Raw genomic sequence first — 17,866 nt, 5'->3', positions numbered from 1 at the left:
GAAGGCTGGTACAAATGCAACATTTAAGAGGCATTTAGATGGGTATATGAATAGGAAGGGTTTGGAGGGATATGGGCCGGGTGCTGGCAGGTGGGACTAGATTGAGTTGAGATATCTGGTCGGCATGGACAGGTTGGACCGAAGGGTCTGTTTCCATGCTGTACATCTCTATGACTCTAAATCTCCAGTACCTCCCAGAAGTAATCAAATAGTATTGATGAGTGAGAACCCAAGCTATTCTTTCCAAACTTCCTCAACTTCCTTCACACACAATAACAGAAATTACTGGAAAATCTCAAAGGTCTGGCAGCAGCCTTACAGAGAAATCAGAGCTAAAATTTTGGGTCCAGTGACTCAGATTTTCCAGCAATTTCTGTTTTTGTTTCAGATTTCCAGCATTCACAGTTCTTTTGGGGTGTTTTTTTACAGTAATTTCCTTTCTGGGCATGGCCAAACATGTATTCTCATCAACACAATAAAATACTCATTGCATACCCTTGATTTCTCTCTGCTAATTTTCATGTCACTGCATTAACTTGACTTACAATGTTAGAAGCCAGATGGCATTTCCCACATAGACATTCCTTATTTAAGTTGATGCAGTCCAATTAATTTGTATCCATTCTCTTTGCAAGCCCACTGATACCATAGCTCTATATAATCTGTGGCTTAAAATGACAACAGTTAGCAGTTTTGAAATCTATTCTCATAGAATACTGGCCAATGCAAAGCATTACCCTTACTGGAATTGGAGGCACGTAGATGCTGCAGTTAATAATGTTATGATTTAGAGAGAAAACAACAGCTACTATTGGAATATTTTTCTACAGCAGTACCAAATGGCTTGAATTGATGCTCCAGCTACTCAATCGACATTACTGAATCTCAAATAGGCAGTACTTATTGCTATTAAAAGCAGACTTCAGAATTTCTTACACACAGTTTGGAAAGATCAGCTAAAGGAATGAGACAATCACAGAGAACAAACAACAATAGAGAACAGAAACAGACCCTTTGGCTCTCCTAGCCTGCGCTGACACATTTTGCCATTCCATACTAAAACTGTCTTCACTTACTGAATCTGTATATCCCTCTATTCCCTTCCTATTCATGATTTGGAGGTGTCAGTGTTGGACTGAGGTGCACAAAGTTAAAAATCACACAACACCAGGTTATAGTCCACTAGGTTTATTTGGAAGCACTACTCCTTCATAAAATGGTTGTGGAGACTGCTGCTATTGTGTCTGCCTGCATAACCTCCTGTGGCAAAGCATTCCAGGCACTCACCACATTTTGTGCAAAAAAACTTGTCTTACAATGTGTTAAACAGCACCCCCCCCCTACCCCGAATCTATTTCCTCTAGTAATGGACCCCTCCACCCTGCTGTATCCTCTGACAATTCTCCTCACTATCCATAACTCCAACTTTTGTATCGTCTGCAAACTTACCAGTTAGATGAGCCACATTTTCGACCAAAACATTTATGTAGACCACCGAGATCCCAGCAGTGATCCCTGTGTAACATTGTTAGTCACAACTTTCCATTCTGAAAAGCATCTTTCCACCACTACCCTCTGTCTCCTATGACTAAGCCAGTTCTGTATCCATCTTGCCAGCTCATCCCGATACCACATGACTTCACCTTTTGTACCACTCTGCCATGAGGGACCTTGTCAAAGGCTTTACTTGAGTTCATGCAGACATCAACCATTTTATTGTGCTATCAACACACATTGGAAGTAGTTTGAAATATAAAGCCCAAAGGAAACAAAGGCATTTTGAGAGTTTCAGCAATAAATGAACAGCAACAAGATTAGAATCAACTGACACAGAAGTAGATAAAAATGGTCTAACAGAGCAAATGACATGGCAAGCCTACTCTGGACTCAAATTTAACACCAAGGTTGTGAACAGTCTGGTTCAATTTAACACTGTAGCCAGGGAGAGGGAGGGATTCAGTGGCAATATCCACCAATATTGGAGGAAATTTATGAAAATCCAAGATTGGATAAGCAGACAGACCATTTAGACACAGAACGACAGAGAGGGGTGCAGATAGGGTAGAGCTAGGTATCATCAACATTTACATGGAAATCAACACCATGAGTTTAAATGTTACTGAAGTGTCACATATAGATGGGAAAAAAATGTCTACATTTACTACAAAAGTTTCAAACCTGCAATAGTTCATTCAAATTGTGAAAATATGGGTTTCTCGTGCTGAGAATCCTATATTTGAAAAGGTCCAGGACTAGGGTATTAAATTCAGTACTTATTACTTTCACTAAATGCCCTAAAAATGAAAGTAGGAAACATCAAAAAGGCTACGAACCCTGAAATATGAAAACTGTTGAAATAATTTATTCTGAGAGTTTATATATTTGTCTTAAGTACTTGAAAGTACAAGGAAATCTCCGTAAAACATACTTTTCAGTATTCTTTTACCTAGGTATTTATCAGTTGTCAAAATATGAAAAATCCACCCAAAACCAAATAACTGGGTCCAATTTTCTGAGATGTCAATATCACACAGATTATCTTGCAGCTCCATTTATTTTCAATGCAATGAAAGATCTCCACATTTCTAATAGGAGATTCTGATCAGGATTCCTTCAAAAATGCAGAGCCGCACTTCCTTTCTGTTTTTTTATATAGATATTTTTATTGAAAATTTAACATGCTTTTACAAGTTTACAAAAGAAAACTAAAAAAAACCCAAGTATAAACATTGATATACAGTTATATCTTAAATAAATGATAACCAAAATCTATCAAACAAGAAAAAATAAATGCCAAGAGAAAAAAAAAGACAAAACTCAACTACTCATCTAACTTACAACTAACCAGAGTGTATCGTTAAAATTCTTACATTATTCAAGAGAAAAAAAAATCCAACGGACAACACATGCTCGGAATGTGTTAACATCAGATCACAACAAAACCCGTATTTATCCAAAACATCCCGAGCATAGAGCATATAAAATTCACAAAAATAAAAGCTCTTTAGTACTTTCAGATCAATATAATAAAAAAAACTATTTCTAAATAGTTAAAAAAAGTATAAAATGTATTTAAATGGAGATCTTCCCCCTTATTCCCAGGGGGCATCACTTCCTTTCCAAAAAATTCATCATAACCTCTCCCAACCAGTGCCCCACCCTTGACCCAGGCACCCCACGATAGGATAAAGAAAATTCAAGTATACTACTGAACTAGAACTAACAGTGAGTACCCTATCCCCCATCCACACCATCACCTGGATATATTTGGTAATGTTAATACCATATATGAACATACATGACTATAAAATTACAGTCTCAGCAAATAATAATTAAATATATTAATACAAAATAACAGGGGAAAACAACCCCGCGCCCAAGGACAAAGATAAAATAAGATAAGCCACCTTCCCCCCATCTACATTAACTAGGCTCCCAGGCCTAATGGAAAGAAAATCACTAAGGATGAATAAATAAACCCTTCTTCCCACCCCCGGAGACAATATGAAACAGTAAGGTAATGAAAGGAAAAGAAAAGGGGGGGGGATTAACCGGGGTGGGGGTAGGGCAAAACAACATCAATTAACTCTTATATTGTCTAAGAGAGTCCAAAAGTTCCTTGGCCTTCTCCGGTGATCCGAAGTTATACACAGACCCTTCATGGCTGAAACATAGTACAGCTGGGTAGCGCAAGGTGTATTGAATGCTTAAATCCCTTAAACGCTTCTTTGCTTCATCAAACGCCTTCCTCTTTCGGACCAAAGCTGGGGAAAAGTCCTGAAATAACTTAATCTTGGATCCTCTATGAGTCATGGCTTGGGGATCTTTCCCAAGATTTCTGGAGGCTTCCAAGAGCAGCTGCCTCACCTTATAGCTCTGCAGCCAGAACAGGACCAGGTGGGGGCTCTGGTTCGAGCCGGGCCCGCGTATTGCAACCCGGTAGGCCCATTCTACCCTTACCTGGCCTGATCCAGCCTCCAGATTCAATAACTGCGGAAGCCACTGTTCAAGGAACCTTGTAAGCTGGCCTTCTTCTTCCGGTTCGGGAAGGCTCAGCAAACAAATATTTTTTCGACGACCTCGAAATGTGATTCTCTAAGGTCTGGACTTGCAGCTGGAGAGTCCAGACCCGATCCACGGCTGATTCTGCAATGGCTTCGGAGGTCGCGGCCTTTAGCTCCGCCCCTTCGACTCAGCATTCAATTTCTTCGATGACTCGGCCATGCTTTGGTAACGTGGCCGAGAACGAATTCCATCGACTTCTGGACTCTTCAATGAAAGCATCGATCTTCACATCGAGTTTGGAGATTATTTCCGTGAGGCTCGCCCCAAAAGGTAAGTCCCCCGGGGCAGCTGCGAACGCCTCTGCTGCAGCTGGGGAGGGGCTCCTTTCCCCCTAGTCATTTTTACAGGAGACTGAACTGTTTGAATTTAGTACTAAACCACTAATTACATTAAGTAAGAATTATTTTTAATTGATTTGGCGAGTGTGGAGGAGGAAGGTGGCCCACTTTGCCTAGGTCTTGGGAGGAGCACTATAGACTCAGACTTGCTGAGTCGCCACCATCTTGGATCTTGCACTTCCTTTCTAACAGGCCCTTCAAGTATAGCATAGTCAGGGCAAGAATATCAGCCATGGGTCTTCACTCTCTACTTTGATGACTGAGGAAAGGGTGTCGCTCCTTCTTGGAGTTGTATCATTCTGCATGAACTGCTGATGCTTTTGTTTTAATGAGGAGCAGGTGCATCCAGAATTTACTTTTAGAGGAGGAAAAGGCCAGTGGCATCCCATAAAGCCAGTTATATTGATGGTAGATAAATGGAGGCAGTATCCTGGAACTGGGTTCATATTGCTACATAATTATATAGTAGGAATGAGGTGGCATGTATGGATGCAAAAAGGGACAGCAGTGGCCACAGCATCTAGTTTAGTAATTTTGCATGGAGTTCAGTGAAGCTCTTGACATGAAAAAGATGCTTCTCTCGAATTCAGGAACCCATATGGATGCAGAGAAATTCTTTATGTAACAGCAATTATACTCATCGTTTCTGTTAAAGAAATAAATCCATTGTACTCCCCTATATTGCTGACGGATTTAATTTGTGGGATTTTTACAATGGGTTTTCCACAGCTTTATAGAGCAACATTGTGAAGGAAAATCTATGCATTCAAGGGCAGTTTGAGATTGGTACCTCTCATCAGTTTGCCAGGTTTAAAGATTAGCTCTCATTCTGCAGTATGAGATCCACTAAGCAAAGTGTGACAGAGATATAGAATTTAGCTGGAAAGTAGAATTAACTACCACAAGGAACAACGGAGGGGAACAGATGCATGTATGGGAAAACTTGATAAAGATGAAGGAGAATTGAATCGATTTGATTGTCACGTGTACCGAGGCAATAGAGGCATTTCATAGTTAAATAGCATAGATAGGTAAATAATAGATAAACAGCGGCTAACTAAAACACAGGTACAAGCGAATGCTAAGGGTTTGAGAGTCCATTCAGCATTCTAACAGTAGGGTGGAAACTGCTTCGAAACCAGTTGGTGCGGGTCTTCAGGCTTCTGTTCCTTCTCCTGTGGAGGTTGTAGAAAAGCATTGCCAGGATCTTTGAGAATGCTGGCAGCCTATCCTTGACAGCAGGTAGTTTCTAGAGATGGGAGGTTGGCCTTTGTGATGGTCCAGGCCGGGTTCACCACACTCTGTAACCATCTCCGATCTTGAATGGTACAGTTGCCATACTGGGTAGTGATACATCCAGACAGAATACTCGCGATGGCGCACCTACAAGAGTCGCCAATAGTATTTGCCATCATGCCAAGTTTTTTCAGCTGCATGAGGAAGAGGAGACATCGTTGGGCCTTTGTAACCAGTGCGTCCACATGAACAGTCCAAGAAAGCTTATTGTTGATAACCACTCCCAGGAGCTTGATACTCTCCACCCACTCCACCTCTGTGCTGTTAACATGTAGGGGGGCATGAATAACATCCCGCCAAAAGTCAATAATGAGTTCTTTGGTTTTGCCGGCATTCGGAGCTAGGTTGTTCTCAGTGCACCATTTTTCCCGGTCTTCCACCTCCCGCCTGTAAGTCTGCTTCATCGCCACCTGAGATTCAACAGACTATAGTGATGTCATCATCGAACTCGTAAATAGCATTAGTCTGATGTTTGGGGATGCCGTTACGGGCATACAGCAAGTACAGTAGGTGCTCGAGGACACAACCCTGGGTGGGGCTCCTGTGCCAGTAAAGATGAAATATTGTCCCCAGTTTTCACCAGTTGTGGCCTGTAGGTCAGGAAACTGAGGATCCAGTTGCAGAGAGTGGGGTTTAGTACAAGATCACCAAGTTTAGTAATCAATCAGTCTCAAGGGGATAATAGTGTTGAAGGCTGAACTTTAGTCAATGAGTAGGATTCTTACGTAGCTGTTCTTGGTGTTAAGATGCTCTAGGGAGGAGTGAAGGGCAAGTGATATGGCATCTGATGTGGGTCTATTGGTCCAATAGGCAAATTGGAGAAAGAAATAAAAGAATAAAAAGATCTGAAGAAGAGTCATTGATCTCAACATTGCAGCGAAACAGACTTAATGTTTATACGGGAGACTTTTTATTCACATCAATGGAAGGGAGGATACTCCAACAGTGCGAACAGGTTTATGCAATGTGTTTGGACGACTTTAATCTCCTTAAATATCTCAATTTTTGAAGCTTTTTATTAGGATGGAATTATACAGTAACATAAAAAGGCATGAATTAATCCAGGGGAGCTTTACCCACCCTGCGCAGAGGAATCCAAGCGGCTCAGGCCTTGCTCTTTGCCTTTAGCCGCATGAAAGTGACTTGTTTGAGAATTTATCCTATTCTCTTGCAATTGTTAGTCTCCAATATGACTTCATTCCCAATACTGTTCCTGTAAATCAGCTCTATACCCTTTAAGGCAGTGTCTCTCAAACATTTTCCCCACAGTGACCCCACTTCAAGGCTTGGAAATTGTCATGGTTCCACTGTGAGAAGAGACAGCAAAGTGGTGATAAGTTGTGTACACATATGCTTGTGCACAAGTGTGTGCACACATGCATGCCTGTATCTGCATGTGCGTCTTTACAAGGTGGCAATTACTGCTTGACCTTTCTATCCAAAATTTCCAGTAATACTGCCACTTGGAGACCCAACTTTATAACCCCAGTACAACACCAGCACCTCCAAATCATGACTACATAACTATTAACCATAATAATGCTCAACAACCCCTCTTACAAACTTCAGATAACTTGATCAAGTGTGTTGAATGCAAATCATGTTTGACAGTCAATGCACACTTCCTTTTCTTAAGCCATATTTTCCCAAAACTGGAAATTTGAATTAATGATCTGGAATATAATCTGTTTTAAAAAAAAACAAATTGGACTGTAATGGTTGGGATTACAGTTTATTAAAAAACAACTGTATTACTTTAGGATGAATATGATTGATGGTCTTGTCACAGATGACATTACAGTTAAGGTATGGAAAAAATTAAAAATTAGGCAAGGGTAAAGGTGTAATGCGGTTACTTAAGGATGGCATGCATACAATAGTTAGGAGATCAGGTTACAGAATCAGTTTTGGAGAAAATAAGGTATTTAAGCAAAATAAGTCACGAGTGGGGTGGGCCTGTAGCTACTGTTAGGAGGCCTGTAATATGGAACAAAAGTACACAAGATAAAATATTGAATGCTTGTAATAAAAGTAATAGCAATAATCAGAGGCACCTTTAACCTACATATAAATCCAAAGAAATAAATCAGATTGGCAGCAGACTGGATGAGTCAATAAAATGCTTTCAAGATTGTTTTAGTGCAGCACATTTTGGAACCAATCAGGGGCTTGTTATATCAAGTAATATCATATAATGTGACAAAGATTAAAAACCTCTAAAGTAAAGGCATCCTTAGGTATCAAATTACCACGATGACAATTTTACATCCAATTTAAAAGGAAGTGAATTAGGGCTAAAACTAGTATTTTAAACTAAAATAAAGGAATATGAAAGCTGAGCCAGCTGACTGGTATACTAGATTAATTCATAGATCAATAGATATAGTAGCAACGTATACTTCAAATTAAAGAGATCAGAATATAAAGAAGAATTATATTGGAAGGATCCAATTGGAAGGTTAACCAAGACAGTAGGGAATCAAATTTAAAGAAAAAGCATATGACGAAACAAAGGAACAGCAGGTCAGATGTTTGGTCAGAATATAAATAATAGCAGAAATATAACTTAGTTTAATCAGGAGGAAGAAGTTAGGGTACAAGAGGAATCTAACTAAGAATGTAAAAATAGTCTGCAAGAATTTCTACAGGTATTTAGAAAAAAGGAAAAAATGTTCACTATAGAAATTTAACATGAGAAATTAATAGTCGATAAGGTGGCAGATGAAGGGAACAAATATTTTGCTTCTGTCCTCACTATAAAGGATACAAAACCATTCCAAGCTATAAATCAGGGAGGTAGATGGGAAGTAGAAACTCAGCAAAATTATAAATCACAAGTGATACGAAGCAAACTGACACTAAACAAACTGACAGAACTGTAGACTAACTAGTCTAGATGAATTTCATCCAGATCTAGATGAATTTCATCCTAGGAGTTTTGAAAGAGGTTGCTAATTAGGTAGTAGACACATTAATATTAATTTTCCAATGTTCTTTAATTTAAAGAAAGGTTTTATGGGACTGGAATACGGCAAAAAGTAGCTACTCAAGGGAAGGATGCAGAAAGCATTAAGGTAACTTAGCTTGATGTTTTCATTAACTCTTCCCAACTTCCTCAGTTGATAATAAAGATCCAAACCACTCCCCCTTCCCTACATGAAGCTACACCTTTAATGAAAATGTTAACTAGATGATCAGAAACATTTAGAAGTCAATTACAAGGCTTTCTTGAGTGTAAAAAAGCAATTTAATTATCTAATAACCCTTGAAATGATAAGGACTTTTGTGGTGCAGTTGTGTAGGTACCCCAAGGCCACCTGCTTCACTGGTGTGCAATAACTTCTCGGAACAGTCCAATTTGAAAAGTTGGTTAATTTTAAAACCTCCAAAAAGAAAATAAAGACAATAAGCACACAGGTATAAAAACAAAAAGGGATATAGTGTCCAGCTCAAAAGGGGTGATGAAAACAATAAGCAGGTTATAGTTCATAATGAATAATTTTATTGTCACATATTTTAATGTTGAACAATACACAGTAAAAAGCTTTTACACTATCATAGCCCAGTGCCAATTTGGAGTAATCGTTCCTTCTTGTACAGCTCCCACCTTCCTTGGAAGACAACCCCATGGTCCACATATCTAAAGCCCTCCCCAATATGGCTCCTTGGCACAACTGAACATGTGGCTACATCTCAGTTTCTAGCCTTAGTAGCACGTGACACGGGGAGCAATCCTGAGATTACTATCTGAGAGGTCCTTTAAAAAGTTTACTATCTACCTTCCTTCTTAAAAGGCTAAGAGTGTATTTCTCCTAACTGGTTACATGCAGAAAGCCACCTGTTCTATCAAAAGCAGCTCAGGTGAAAAACGGCTATGCATTCCAAAGTTCAAATTCCTGTTTCAAAACTTGAAAATTGTAAGTGATGTCTTTTCTCTCAAGTTATTCAAGTGTAGATCCAACTAAATTTTATCGACACCTGATGACATCCTGCACCTCCACCCCTCCAACTGCAACAGGAATAGAACCCCCTGGTCCTCACCTTCCACCCCACCAACCGCCACAAAAACCGCATCATCCAACATTTCCACCACCTACAAACGGACCCCACCACCATGGATACATTTCCTGCACCCACCCATATCCACTTTCCGTAAAGACTGTTCCCTCTGTGACTACCTGGTCAGGTCCACGCCCTCCCACCCCTCCTCCCAGCACTTTCCCCTGCCACTACAGGAATTGCAAAACCTGTGCCCACGCCTCCCCTCTCACCTCCATCCAATGTTTCATCTACACTTCCACGAATATCATTTATTACATCTGTTGCTCCCGATGCAGTCTCCTTTACATTGGGAGACTGGACGCCTTCTCACAGAGCACTTCTGGGAACATTTCCATGACACCCGCACCAATCAACCCCACCGCCCCGTGGCCAAACATTTCAACCTCTTCCTCCCACTCTGCCGAGTACATGCAGGCCCTGGGCCTCCTCCACTGATACAACCTCACCACCCGCGCCGGAGGAAGAACGCCTCATCTTCTACCTCAGAACCCTTCAACCCCAGGGCAACAATGTGGACTTCACCAGTTTCCTCATCGCCCCTCACCCCACCTTGCCTCAGTTCTAAACTTCCAGCTCAGCACCATCCTCATGGACTGTCCCATCTGTCAATCTTCCTTCCCACCTATCTGCTTCACACTCCGCTCCAATATATCACCTTTATGCTTTCCTCCATCCACCCATTGCACTCTCAACTACCAGCCCCACCTCCTCCCTTTTAATTCTCCACCCGAGGCTTCCAGCCTGATGAAGGGCTCCTGCCCGAAACATCAGTTTTCCTGCTCCTTGGATGCTGCCTGACCTGCTGTGCTTTTCCAGCACCACTCTAAACCTGATGAGGTGGACTAGTTTGCAGTGTACTTTAACAGAAATGTTAAACAAAACTATCTGAGCTGAAATTATTTGATATTGGTTTCCTGGAGGTTGCCTAACTTGTATGGTCATTTAATTCTTACTGCTCTCTTGTTATGAAGGCCAGCATGCTATTAGCTTTCTTCACTACCTGCTGTATCTGCATGCTTTGTACTGACATCACTTCTGCTACATTCGCTAAATGACACTGTTCTTTCACTTTCTCCTGGCTTGTCCAAGAACTCCTTTAATCCCCTTTAAAACATACCATAAAGATGTCCACTAACCACATCGCCGGCTCAGCTATCATCTTCCAAGAAATAATGACCTTCTTATTCAGCCTTAGGATTGTAATTCCATTGTTACATCTTGTGCAAAAAGCAGCCTAAATCTAAGTCTTTATTTAGCAGAATTTTAACCATGAATGAGTAGCTTTGAAATTGATACCTGTTAAAATGATGCTGTAAACACTGGTTAATATGATACTTTCTCTAATAGACTTCAAAAACTTCAATAAAATAGAACTATATAATTCCAACAATGGAGAACTGAAAAATGTCATGCCAGTTTCAAACAACGCCACAAAGTTTTAGAATCCCTACAGTATGGAAACAGGCCCTTCAGCCCAACAAATCCACACCGACCCTCTGAAGAGTAACCCTCCCATTTCCATTCCCCTAACTTATTACTCTACATTTACACCTGACTAATAACATACACATCCCTGAACACAATGGGCAATTTAGCATGGCCAATTCACCTAATCAGCATATCTTAGGACTGTGGAAGGAAACCGGAGCACCCAGAGGAAGCCCACACAGACACAGGGACAATGTGCAAACTCCACACAGACTGTCACCAGAGGCTGAAATTGAACCTGGAACCCTGGTTCTGAGAGGCAGCAGTGCTAACTACTGAGCCACCATGTTGCCCTCTTCCATGAAGAGATGGAACTATAGGGAATACAGTTCTACTGGTCTTTGGCATGTATAGGCAAGTGTAACTTTGTAAATCCTGTATAGTTTGGCAATTAGTAATAGAAAGCAGAACCAAATGAAAGGTTTCATTTAACTAAAAGTTTTCCATCCTATAACAAAAAAAGGGCAGTTAAGAATTGTGGTGTTACACAAACTGTTTATTGATAAGATAGTAAGAGTAAACTACACAAAAGTTTACTACTTTTATTTAGTCCATATTACACTGTTGAGCAAAGAGCCAAAAATTTCAATTTTCTTCTAAATTCAGATTAAGATATTCAAGAGATTAATGTAATACTTTTGGGCCATTTAATCCATTCAAACATACATAGCATATTGCTCTTTCCTTAAGATACAGTAGACAAGTTAACAATTTAAAGCAAAGCAAAAGATCAAATGAAAACAAATAATCAAGTTTAAAGACAAAACCTGGAATGAGGTTCAAGTTTATACAACAAAGATGTTGAGGTAGGACAAAATCCAGGTCAGTTTGTGCACCCAACAGATCCAAAAATTATGGATGTGTACTCAAAATCACGTAACTAATACTCCCATAGTGTTCTTAGCAAATTAAGATGTTGTAAATTAGTATGCTGTGCTATATTTTGATGAGTTTATTTTGGCGTCATGGGAATTAAGTCCCAAATTTTTGGAAACATTTGTACTCACCAGAGTTAGGAATTTGAAAATATCCAATTTTGAATGTGTATGCATTCAATTAGAAATGAATAAGAGATTAAGTAATTAAATTCCACCTTCCGACATTAGTTTCTGGCTATAAAAGGCGATACGTTATAGATCTCTATTAGTATTGCAAGACGCTGTCTGAATTTAGGTGACCATGCTCAGTATAAGTTAAAGGTTTTTGAATGGAAATAAAACCGATAGTTTATTGGTCTCTGTGGTGCAATTTTGGTCCTTGACATATTATTTTGATATCAGAATCAGAGGATTAAATAGATTTTTTTTGAAAAGAAACAATTAAGTTTTTCACAAATCATGGGGCCATTATTATTTGTTAAATATACTGAATCAACCTGCACTCAGGAAGATATTGCAAAAAATGTGGAAAAGTGATAATTATTGCTCAAATAACAATAAACATTTGTAGAAATTTTCAGAATATGAAGTTTAGGAATTCTATTATTAAAAGGGAGAATTTGAGGCCAAAGAAGCAAAACTTAAAAATTATTCTGTCTTTAACTCAGTCTCATATGATGCTTGCACTGAGTTGTAATACAGACCATTGTTCAAACATTTTAACAGTGAAAAGACATTCATTTAAAATTGAGTGACAAAATGTTTCTTCTCAGAAATCTTTTCAATGGTTCACCTTCAAATATTTTGAGTAGCTTTCTAAACTAAAGATTCTAATGAATGGGCTATTCATTCCTTGCTCCAGTTTTGATTGTTCCTCATCACCTTCATCCAGGTTTGTCTTTGGCCATTAGTAAGAACCCATTTAACTGTGACTAGTGGCAAAAGAATTGCATTCACCTTCCTTCCTGTCTAATATTATGTCCCCCTCAAAAAATTGAAGCTAATACACCAATCTGTAGAATTACACAGATCCTGCTCAAATATTAACTGTTTTATTTTCTCAAATTTAAAATGTCTAATGCTAACGGTTAGTAAGAGCTGAACTGAACTGAAAGTAATTTTACCACGTGTTTCAATGAATTCAATTATGAAACATGTTGTCACCTGAAGTAAACAAATTAAAAGTGAATATTCTACCCCATCATTGGCAATATCAATCAAAATCTTCAATGCCATACCTGCTTTAAAACACATGCTTGAAAACCTACAGGTCAGTAATGCAAACCTGATTTGAGTACAACATTATATCTGATCATTAAGCAGTGAAATGATTTACAGTATGAAGAATTTATTCTGAGCTCATGGGTCCCATTCTGAAACAAACATCTTGGCACTTTTGTACAAAAACTATTGCACCAACTTAAAGCACAGACCAAAAACTAAAGAAACTCATTTGGTAGGCATTAGATACGCCTTATATAAAACTATTTGCAGTGTTTGAAACATGGTATTTAAGATTTTCAAAAACTGATTAATACACTTGATTATTAAGCATATTGAACTGACATGTACTATTTACAGCTCAGATGATCAAGACAAAGAAAAAGATTTAGCTAATTTTAAACAAAGAATTCATTTGGCAATATTCTTTTAAAATGCCTTCTTGCTAAATTGGATTATAAATTTGGTGTAAATAATTTGCCTTGTAAATTATAAATCAAAGATCAATTAACAGCTAACAAATAATGTCCATTTGTATAGACTCACCACCATCTGCACCTTGCTCCGCTCTAATCTGTGCCTCTAGGTCTTCAGGATTAATAACATCGTAATCTTCCATTTCTCCTGATGGTTTGCATTTTCCACAACAGAAGCAACAGCAACAGCAACAACAGCATCCAGTGATAATGCCACAACATACAAGGAAAGCCTGCCACATAATGTAAAAATTATTGTTATAGTTGGAATGTTTTTCTACCTGACATTAAAAAGCAAATATAGCAACTGACCAACTTTTAACATTCATCACTGGACTTTCCTTAAAAAAAAACTATAGAGTCTGCTGGGATCAATGAGATCTCAGATCAAATATTAAGCAGGTCTTCAATCAAATGTCAGGACTGCAACAAAATAAAACAGAAGGTTTTGCCACATTATGATGTTTACAGTTAAATTTCAAATTCAATCTTGATTAAAAGCATTTCAGTTTTAGGTCATTTTCTAATATTTCAAAATATTCACATTCAAACATAATTACTTTCATTAAACGATTATTGCACTGCTTTAAAAAAATATTGCTAGTGGTATATCCAAGTGTCAACATGAATTCACTGAACAAAATAATTTCAGACTTTCAAAAACTTCTGCAATGAGGTTTTGCAGGGTCATAATTAAGAAGTGCCCAAATATTTCAGTTTCATGCAATCCATCTTTCCTGACTTTGCCCACATTTCCATCTTCTATCAATTTAATTAGTCCAACCTCAACCTGTCCTTTCATCATCCAGTCCACTTTTCTACAAAAAAGAATGTAAATCAGTGGAAGACAAAGGATGGGAGGAGACAGGGTGGCAGGTCGCCCAAAACTTAAGTTACTGCGATCTGAAATCCCATTGTATTTTGCTAGATTTGTTTTAATATCTTTTACTATAAATAAGTTGATTGGACCATTTTGGGTTAACTTGTATTGATTTGAGACCATGCACAACCTCAACCTCTCCCCATTCTATACAGTGGCCCAAAAGGTCTGCACCGAAGAGCCTACCAAGGCCACAGATTAGAGGTGTTGTCTGCCCCTGTCAGAGCTGCTATGTGTGAGAGGAAATAGCACCATGCACTGATCATAAATAATAAAATAAGGGATAGAAATTACAAAACTTTTCCATGACAGATACTCACTTAAGTTGGGCTCAAAAAAAAACATGAGCTATATGTTTCTGTTGACAGGAAACAAGTTATATACACATTTCTGCAACTACATTACATAATGAACAAAACAAAAACAAACAAAGCATGGAAACAAATTTAAATATCATTAATTTTATATTTGATAAACAGAATTTACACATTGGTATGAATTAATCAGTTGCAGCAAGTGATTAGGAAACTGTATGAGAGGTTGCCATTTATAGAATAGAATAGAATATATCTACTTTTGCATTCCATTTGTTATGGACCAGACCAGATATCCCTCAAAATATTTTAGTTAGCCAAGAAGGTAACTTCTTATTTTAAAAACAGAGATATGAAGTGAATGTTTCAGATGCAATGCAACTGGATCATACAGTCAGAGATACGCAGCATGGAAGCAAACTTGCCCAGCTGGCCAAATATCTTAAACAAATCTAGCCCCATTTGCCAGCATTTGAGCCCATATCCCTCTACCTATTCATATACCTGCCCAAATGCCTTCCAAATGTTGTAATTTTACTAACCTTGAACACTTCCTCTGGCAGCTCAATTCCAAACATGAAATACCCTCTGCATAAAAAGATTGCCCCCAAGGTCCCTTTTAAATCTTTTCCTTAAACCTTCAGTTTTGGACACCCCCCCTCCCCCCACGCCAGGGAAAATACCTTGTCTATTTACCCTATCCATGCCCCTCATGACTTTATAAACCTCTCTAAAGGTCACTGCTCAGTCTCAACGCTCCAGGTTAAACAAGCATGAGCCTATTTAGTCTCTCCCTGTAGCTCAAACCCTCCAACTCTGGCAACATCCTTGTAAATCTTTTCTGAACCCTTTCAGGTTTCACAACATCTTTCCTATAGCAGGGAGACCAGAACTGCATGTAGTATTCCAAGTGACCTATATAGACTCAAGATGACCTCCCAACTCCTATACATAGAACATAGAAAAATACAGCGCAGTACAGGCCCTTCGGCCCTCGATGTTGCGCCGACCAAAGCCTACCTAACATACACTAGCCCAATAAACTCCATATGCTTGTCCAATGCCCGCTTAAATGACCATAAAGAGGGAGAGTCCATCACTGCTAGTGGCAGGGCATTCCATGAACTCAACAACCCACTGAGTAAAAAATCTACCCCTAACATCTGTCCTATACCTACCACCCCTTAATTTAAAGCTGTGCCCCCTCAATGCACTGACCAATAAAGGCATGCAACACATATACCAAACCACTCAAAAGTTAAGCAAAACACAAATTTAGAGAGTCATGGAGATGTACAGCATGGAAACAGACCCTTCAGTCCAACCCACCCATGCTGACCAGATATCCCAACCCAATCTAGTCCCACCTGCCAGCACCCGGCCCATACCCTTCCTATTCATATACCCATCCAAATGCCTCTTAAATGTTGCAATTGTACCAACGTCCACCACATCCTCTGGCAGCTCATTCCATACACGTACCACCCTCTGTGTGAAAACGTTGCCCCTTAGGTCTCTTTTATATCTTTCTCCTCTCACCCTAAACCTATGCTCTCTAGTTCTGGACTACTCAACCCCAGGGAAAAGACTTTGCCTATTTATCCTATCCATGCCACTCAATTTTGAGAACCTCTATAAGGTCACCCCTCAGCCTCTGACTCTCCAGGAAAACAGCCCCAGCCTGTTCAGCCTCTCCCTGTAGCTCAGATCCTCCAACCCTGGCAACATCCTTGTACATCTTTTCTGAACCCTTTCAAGTTTCACAACATCTTTCCGATAGGAAGGAGACCAGAATTTCAATCAATATTCCAACAGTGGCCTAACCAATGTCCTGTACAGCCGCAACATGACCTCCCAACTCCTGTACTCAATACTCTGACCAATAAAGGAAAGCATACCAAACACCTTCTTCACTATCCTATCTACCTGCAACTCCACTTTCAAGGAGCTATGAACCTGCACTCCAAGGTCTCTTTGTTCAGCAACACTCCCTCTGACCTGACCATTAAGAGTCCTGCTAAGGTTTGCTTTCCCAAAACGCAGCACCTTGCATTTATCTGAATTAAACTCCATCTGCCACTTCTCAGCCCATTGGCCCATCTGGTCCAGCTCCTGTTGTAATCTGAGGTAACCCTCTTTGCTGTCCACTACACCTCCAATTTTGGTGTCATCTGCAAACTTACTAACTGTCCCTATTATGCTCGCATCCAAATCATTTATGTAAAATGACAAAATGTAGAGGGCCCAACACCGATCCTAGCGACACTCCACTGGTCACAGACCTCCAGTATGAAAAACAACCCTCTACCACCACCCTCTGTCTTCTACCTTTCAGCCAGGTCTGTATCCAAATGGCTAGTTCTCCCTGTATTCCATGAGATCTAACCTTGCTAATCAGTCTCCCATGGTGAACCTTGAATGCCTTACTGAAGTCCATATAGATCACATCTACTGCTCTGCCCTCAATCTTCTTTGTTACTTCTTCAAAAAACTCAATCAAGTTTGAGAGATATTATTTCCCACGCACAAAGCCATGTTGACTATCCCGAATCAGTCCTTGCCTTTCCAAATACATGTACATCCTGTCCCTCAGGATTCCCTCCAACAACTTGCCCACCACTGAGGTCACTTACCACCCTTCTTAAACAGTGGCACCACATTTGCCAACCTCCAGTCTTCTGGCACCTCACCTGTGACTATCAATGATACAAATATCTCAGCAAGAAGCCAAGCAATCACTTCTCTAGCTTCCCACAGAGTTCTAGGGTACACCTGATTAGGTCCTGGGGATTTATCCACCTTTAACCGTTTCAAGACATCCAGCACTTCCTCCTCTAATCTGGACATT

At 39.6% G+C, this 17,866-nt stretch overlaps 1 protein-coding gene across 1 annotated transcript in view; it reads right to left on the bottom strand.

The window, feature by feature from the left end:
- Nucleotides 1-17,866, bottom strand: part of dnajc5ga (DnaJ (Hsp40) homolog, subfamily C, member 5 gamma a) — a 43,441-nt gene that overhangs the window by 11,203 nt on the left and 14,372 nt on the right. The window contains exon 4 of the mRNA XM_072557636.1: nucleotides 13,895-14,057. Coding sequence (XP_072413737.1) covers nucleotides 13,895-14,057 — 163 coding nt within the window. The remainder of the gene's footprint in view (nucleotides 1-13,894; nucleotides 14,058-17,866) is intronic.

The sequence above is a fragment of the Chiloscyllium punctatum genome, chromosome 3 (assembly GCF_047496795.1).
Source record: "Chiloscyllium punctatum isolate Juve2018m chromosome 3, sChiPun1.3, whole genome shotgun sequence".
NCBI classification, from domain to species: Eukaryota; Metazoa; Chordata; class Chondrichthyes; order Orectolobiformes; family Hemiscylliidae; genus Chiloscyllium; species Chiloscyllium punctatum.
Note: the sequence above shows the minus strand (reverse complement) of the source record. Positions and strands in the feature narration are given on the sequence as shown.